This window comes from Aotus nancymaae, unplaced genomic scaffold, assembly GCF_030222135.1.
Source record: "Aotus nancymaae isolate 86718 unplaced genomic scaffold, 86718_ANA_hifiasm-v0.15.2.pri h1tg000006l, whole genome shotgun sequence".
NCBI classification, from domain to species: domain Eukaryota; kingdom Metazoa; phylum Chordata; class Mammalia; order Primates; family Aotidae; genus Aotus; species Aotus nancymaae.
Genome location: NW_026988417.1, coordinates 6,691,571 through 6,698,231, shown reverse-complemented (window position 1 = coordinate 6,698,231; position 6,661 = coordinate 6,691,571). Strand labels below are relative to the sequence as shown.

The window sequence follows — 6,661 nt, the reverse complement described above, 5'->3', positions numbered from 1 at the left end:
GCGTGTGCCTGCGTGCGCGTCCGTGCGGCCTGACGGCGCCCCGGGCACCGCCCTTTCTAGACGTGCGCGCGCCCGCAACTCGCGGCCTGACCGTAAAGAGGCTCGGCTGTGTCGTGAAAGGAGCCGCAACGCGCAGAGCGCGGGTTGACGGCCGGGACTCCATTTTGTTCGCCGCTATTCTGCTCGTAAGTCGCTTCTCCGTGGGTTCTCTGAGGAGAAAAGTTGAAAAAGGGTATAAAAGTTTTCAGTAATATTCGGGCTTTCTGTTGCTAAGCATAGCGAGTGTCGGTTTTCTCTCTCCAGCAGACATCGCTACTGCGGTTCCGAGGCAGCGGGAGGAGATGCGGCCCCTGGACATCGTCGAGCTGGCGGAACCGGAGGAGGTGGAGGTGCTGGAGCCCGAGGAGGATTTCGAGCAGTTCCTGCTCCCGGTCATCAACGAGATGCGCGAGGACATCGCGTCGCTGACGCGCGAGCACGGGCGGGCGTACCTGCGGAACCGCAGCAAGCTGTGGGAGATGGACAATATGCTCATCCAGATCAAAACGCAGGTGGAGGCCTCGGAGGAGAGCGCCCTCAACCACCTCCAGAGCCCGGGCGACGCGGCCGAGGGTCGGGCGGCCAAGCGGTGCGAGAAGGCGGAGGAGAAGGCCAAGGAGATCGCGAAGATGGCAGAGATGCTGGTGGAGCTGGTCCGGCGGATAGAGAAGAGCGAGTCGTCGTGAGCGCGGTCGGCGGTGAGTCGGGCCGCGGAGCGGGGGGCGACGGTTTCGGAAGGAGGCCCCGGGGTCCGGGTGGGCGGGGGAGTAACGGCGCGCGCGGGTCAGGGCGGGGCTGGCCGCGTCTTCGTGCTGGTTTTTTGACGGTGGCGGCGTGGGATAATCAGGGTGGCGGAGTTTGGGCGTGATGCGTGTTCAAGGGGAGGGTCGTAAATCTCAGAGTCGCCAAGGAAACAAAAACGGACCGGGTCCCGGGCCATCCGGCAAGGGGGGGTTGGAATTAGAGGGTGTTCGGGGAAGGAGTTGTACGATTCAACGTTGCTGGAGACTGGAGTGAGTCAGGTGCTGGCCCGAGGAGGCGGCGTTCGTGAGGGTTGGGGGTCGTTGTGCCCGGGATTAACCTCTCGGTGATGAATTTCTTCCCATTGTGCTTTAGGTTTGCAGCCAATGGATTCTGGTCAACTGGTGGAGATTGGCTGACACCCTGGAGAAGCTGAAACCAGAGAGCCTTTGTTTTCTCTTTTTTCCTCTGTCTACGCTCTGTCTCACTTAACACTACGTTTTCTGCTATGGTCTGTGGTTAATGACCTCAATATGAGTTTTGATTGTTCAGTGTTTTTGTTTGGGAAGTGATTTTGTTTGGAAAATGCTCTCACATGCAGGAATTAGGGCCTAGATTGTAAGCTCTTGCAGCAGTCACATTTGTTCCCGGGCTTTGGTTGTTATTTCTAAATTTTTGAGGTGCTTTGCTCTTTCTTGTGTGACCTGATAGCTCCCTGGAACTTTGGGTCTGTGTGTGGCGCGTGAGGCTCACAGTTGGGAGTTCTCCACCTCTGGAGGTGCTGAAGGAGCGGCATTCATTCTGGAAGACGACTCCATGAGGCAACTACCGAGGAAAGGACCAGACTTCGACGGGGAGTGCAGATGGGCCGACCTGGCTGGGACTCATGATCCTGGAGAAGAGCTGGAGAACGGATAGTATTGTCTGTATTTGGAGACTAATTTCTGTGTGAGACCAAAGGAGGAGAGATGTATTTTGTTCAAAATTTCGACTTTATGTGGTACACTATCTGATGTAACCTATCTGGTGAGTTTGTTTGGGCAACCTAACTCAGCTTTATTTGACATGGAACCTAAAATAGAGGATGAGATCTTGATACTCCGTACAAGTTGATGTAATCCCCCGATGCGTGTTAGGGGACTTGGCATAAAGTGAAAGATTTGCAAAGGCCCTTGAGGGGCTGGGGATGAGAGTATGGAACCGTCTGCATTGGACCCTAAACTGGACTGGAACAGGTATCTTCAAGGTTCATACGTTGTCCAGCTGTAAGTTCATTTCAGTAGCAGACCTAACAAATATTTGAGGTCAAAACCCTACCATGTTAAAAAAAAAAAAAAAAAAAAAAAAAACTTACCATGTTAATAAAAGTATTCAATTGCTTGAAAAGACAAAAGACCTAAAAGGTTATTAAGAAAAGTTATTCCTTTAAGAATGAAATCTGCTTTCTCCCAGATTGTTCTGTCAAATGGAGTGTGAATGTCTTAGGTTTCTGAGGCTCTTAACCTCTAATCAAAGGGAAGCTTTATCTCTGCCTGCTGTTGAGAACTGGGTGAGGGAAAAACACACTTGGTTCTTAGTGTAGGAAGTAACCACGTGTAATCCTGTAGTCCAGGCCTCTGCCCTCAGAGAGCCAAAGTACCTTCAGTTTTTCCAATTAGAACGTTGTTTTCTAGTCCTTGGACTGGGAATATAGCGATTAAAATTGTAGGGCGAGGGGCGACATGCAGTAGATGTGGCGATGTGCCACCCTCCTTCCAGAATGAAGCATTTATCCCCAGCTGCTAGAAGTGTTGCTGACAAGACAGCCTTCAGCTGGTTGGCCCTCTGGGAAGTGCCTTTTCAGAGGAGAGCTGCTTTAGCCAAAGTTAATGCCCTTTCTCCTGAGTAACCTGCATCTAGTGACTAATGGGCTGGAAATCTCAGGTCTCTATTTCTCTTACCCAGCTTGGGACGATTTTGAGGGACATGGCTTCTGAGCTCCTTGTGGAGTCTGCTGAGGCTTTTGTTAGGACTGCATCACACAGCCCACCTCCTCCCTCTTCCCAGTTTTGCATTCCTTCTCTTCCACAAGTGTTAATCCCTAAAAATGCATGTGGTTTTCATCTTGGAGTCCACTTTCTGGGGAATCTAGTTGGTAGAAAAAAGAAAACTATGTGTCCCAAGCGCTAATAAAGATAGCGTGTCCCAGGAGAACACTGAGGGGGAGGTCTAGGAAAGCTTCCCAGAGCAAGCAACTGGTGAGCTTGGCCTTGAAAGAGGAGTACAGCTTCCAAGGTCAGGAAGAGCATGAGAGGCACGCTAGGCACAGGCAACAGAAAATGGAAGACGTTCAAGGTTTTCTGTGCGTTTCACACAGAGGAGGGGGAAATGTGTGGGATGGAATTATGAACCGAGAGACAACCACCAAAGCTACAACGTTTGCCAAAACAAGAAATTTAGCATTGGTACAACACTACCAACTCGACTTTACTCAGATTTCACCAGTTCCCCGCTACGACCCTTTTTCTGTTCTGGGATACCACATTGCATTGGGTAGTTAATTTCTTTTAAGGAGTAATATTTATAAATAACAAAAGTGATCCTTTCTCACACCCCAGCTTCTCAGTTGCCCTCCCAGGAAACTACAAGTTTCTTGTATATCCTTACAAATACTAACATATTTGAACGTACATATAAAACGCCTTCCACTATTTCTTTTTGAGACAGGGTCTCTGCCTCGCAGGCTGGAGTGCAGTGTTGCGGTCACTCACTGCAGCCTTGACCCCCTGGTGTCAGGTGATCCTTCTATCTCAGCCTCCTGGATAGCTGGGATCAGGCGTATGCCACCATATCTGGCTAATTTTTGTATTTCTTTGTGGAGGTGGGGTTTCACATGTTGCCCAGGCTAGTCTTGAACTCCTGGGCTCAAGTGATCACCTCAGCCTCCCTAGTAACTGGACCTACAGTGTTAGAAATAGATGCTCGGTGCCACAAAGAAAAATTAGCACTGAGACAAAGGATCTTTCAGCAACGCAATTTTTACTTCCTGGACTGCAGGAAGGGTACCCTCACTAGTCATTGTGCCACAAGAGTACAATGAACAAAGGAAAACACACAAATTTATCCCTTATGCATTTGGGGTCATCCTTACTGCTGTGTCTGATCTCCATTGACTGGAGCCAGATCTCACAGTTTAAAACCCAGTTGGCTAATAAAACTTTTCTAAACGTAAAAACAATGGAGAGCTGGGACATGCCTGTGAGCACGTCCAGCACAGATATCTTGGTTAAAGTACAAGGACATAGAATGTACTACGTGCCTGTAAGCATGGCGTGTCTAACAGCTGCATGGGATGGGGCTTAACAAAGTTATTCGCATGTTTATTCTTTAACAAGAAAGGAAACTTTAAAAAGGAACTTTTCTACTTTCCACATACAGCCATGCCACCACCCTGACTAATTTTTGTATTTTTTGTAGAGACAGGTTTTCACCATCTTGGCCAGGCTGGTCTCGAATTCCTGAGCTCAAGCCATCCGCCTGCCTCTGCTTCCAAAAGTGCTAGCATTTCAGGCATGAGCCACCGCACCCAGTCCACCTGTTTTGTTTCTTACATCCATGGTAGCACACTGTATAATCTGTTCATGTCCTTCGTTTGTCTGTTTACTTGGGAGTTTTCTCCTATCTAACATCTAAATCTGCATTCTTTTTTTTAAAGGCTGCATAGTGTTCATTCTTATGCCAGAGTTTGAAAAAATTGTCCTAGAATCTTTCCAGTACTCCTTAGTTCCTTGTTTTTTATGATTCTGATCACAGTCACAATGTAGCTGCTAATTCCCAATTGCCCCAGCTCCTGAATTTCATACTCCTGGCTTGCTAGCAATTGGAGGAGCAATGAAATCTTGCATTTTCTCAGCAAAGAATGTGACAAGAAGCCATTCTGAGAGTCTTACGTGGCTGTACAGTCATTAAATTTTCTGACTGGAGTTGCTGTAATTTTTTTTTTTTGAGACAGGGTCTCACTCTGTTGCCCAGGCTGGAGTGCAGTGGCACGATCTCGGCTCACTGCAACCTCTACCTCCCAGGGCTCAAACAAGTCTCCTGCCTCAGCCTCCTGAGTAGTTGGGTGTGCCACTATGCCCTGTTAACTTTTGGCATTTTTAGTAGAGACAGGGTTTCACTGTGTTGGCCAGGCTGGTCTTGAACTCCTGGCCTTAAGTGATCTACCTGCCTTGGCTTCCCAAAGTGCTAGTATTACAGGAGGGAGCACCTGGCCCAGCTTTTTTTTTTTTTTTTTTTTTGAGACAGAGTCTCCCAGGCTGGAGTGCAGTGGGACAATCTCGGCTCACTGCCACCTCTGCCTCCTGGGTTCAAACGATCCTCCCACCTCAGCCTCCTGAGTAGCTGTGACTATAAGCACTGCTACCACTCCCAGCTAATTTTTGTGTTTTTAGTGGAGATGTGATTTCGCCATGTTGCCCAGGCTGGTCCCAAACTCCTGGTCTCATGTGATCTGCCGACCTCGGCCTCCCAAAGTGCTGGGATTACAGGCATAAGCCAAGGCACCCGGCCCATAATTTTGTATTATAGATCCATATGTGTCTCATGAGCCTCAGGCTCTCTGTCCCTTTCTTGGCGGTCCTCCAGAGTCAGGTCATAAACCACCGTGCAGAAAGTTCTGTTGGGGTATGTGTTCCTGACACTGCAGAGGTCACCCATCTTTGCTCAGTATTAAGGAGGTGTTTCAGGTGGGACAAGTGTCCTCGTCAAAGTGCTATTACAGAAGGAAGCATGGGGGCTGTGGGAGGGAGCACAGAGGCGTCACCTACCCCAACCTGGGATATCAGAAAAGGCATCCCTCCAGGAGGAGATGGGAGAGGTGTGTAACAAGCTCTGAGGAGGAATGAAGGCGAAGCATGGAGAATGCTCAGAAACTGCTGGTCCCATCTTGGTCAGAATCAGGCTGAAAAGACCACAAAGTACTGCAGAGGCGGCCAAGCATAGTGGGTCACGCCGGTAATCTCAGCACTTTGGGAGGCTGAGGCGGACGGATCACGAGTTCGAGACCAGCCTGGCCAACATGGTGAAACCCCGTCTCTACTAAAAATACAAAAAATTAGCCAGATGTGGTGGCAGAAGCCTTTAATCCCAGCTACTCAGTAGGCTAAAACAGGAGAATTGCTTGAAGCCGGGAAGTGGAGGTTGCAGTGAGGTGAGACCGTGCCACTGCACTCCAGCCTGGGTAACGGAGCAAGACTCTGTCTCAAAAAGTACTGCAGAGGCCTCTGCATCTTCATCTTCCACCAGCTGAGATGCCTTGGAACCACAAACTTAATTCTGATGGACATCAGGTAGAACTAGGACCAGCCAAAGACACAATCAACACTTTGAGGGGACAAACGAACAAGTGAACAAATGTCTGAGCCGTTGTAGGGAACACATTCCAAAGAGTTCCTAATCCGGCGAAGACGAAACCTCAGGGCATGCGAGGCTGCCACGGGGTGCAGGGGCAGGGAGACGGGACCCGCTTCACGGCACTCCGCTGCCTGCCCTTGCTGATCCTGAACTAACACCGGCTTCTCTCTGAGATTCTTTCCACCCTGCCATTCTGTGTGACTTCTAGCACTAACGCTTTTCTAGCTTAAAATATAAAATTCATTAGTGCTGTTCACCAAATAAATTTCAATTTTCTGCCTTCTAGGCACAGAGTAAGACAGCACTTCCTGGCCCCCTTGGGGTTGGGTGGGGCCGTGTTATTAATTCTGGCCAACGAGTTACAAAGAAAAGTCACATCTGTTGCATCCAAGCCAGAACCTCCAAAGTGACACCCTGCAGAGCCCTCTCTTCCCTCTGGCACAGGAACCAGCAACATTCCAGATGGTGGCTGATGGTCGGTCTGCATGTC

General features: G+C 49.4%; 1 protein-coding gene across 2 annotated transcripts; it reads left to right on the top strand.

Moving 5' to 3' along the window:
- Positions 1–84: 84 nt before the first annotated feature.
- On the top strand, positions 85–2,973 carry MRFAP1 (Morf4 family associated protein 1). Of its 2 annotated transcripts, none has more exons than XM_012434983.3 (3): positions 85–185; positions 304–737; positions 1,156–2,973. In XM_012434983.3, the coding sequence occupies exon 2, from the start codon at positions 342–344 to the stop codon at positions 723–725; it is 384 nt and encodes a 127-aa protein (XP_012290406.1). In that variant the 5' UTR covers positions 85–185; positions 304–341; the 3' UTR covers positions 726–737; positions 1,156–2,973. The 2 variants fall into 2 exon arrangements, with proteins under 2 accessions (XP_012290406.1, XP_012290408.1); XM_012434985.3 differs by having other exon boundaries at positions 91–185; positions 307–737.
- The last annotated feature ends 3,688 nt before the right edge of the window (positions 2,974–6,661 follow it).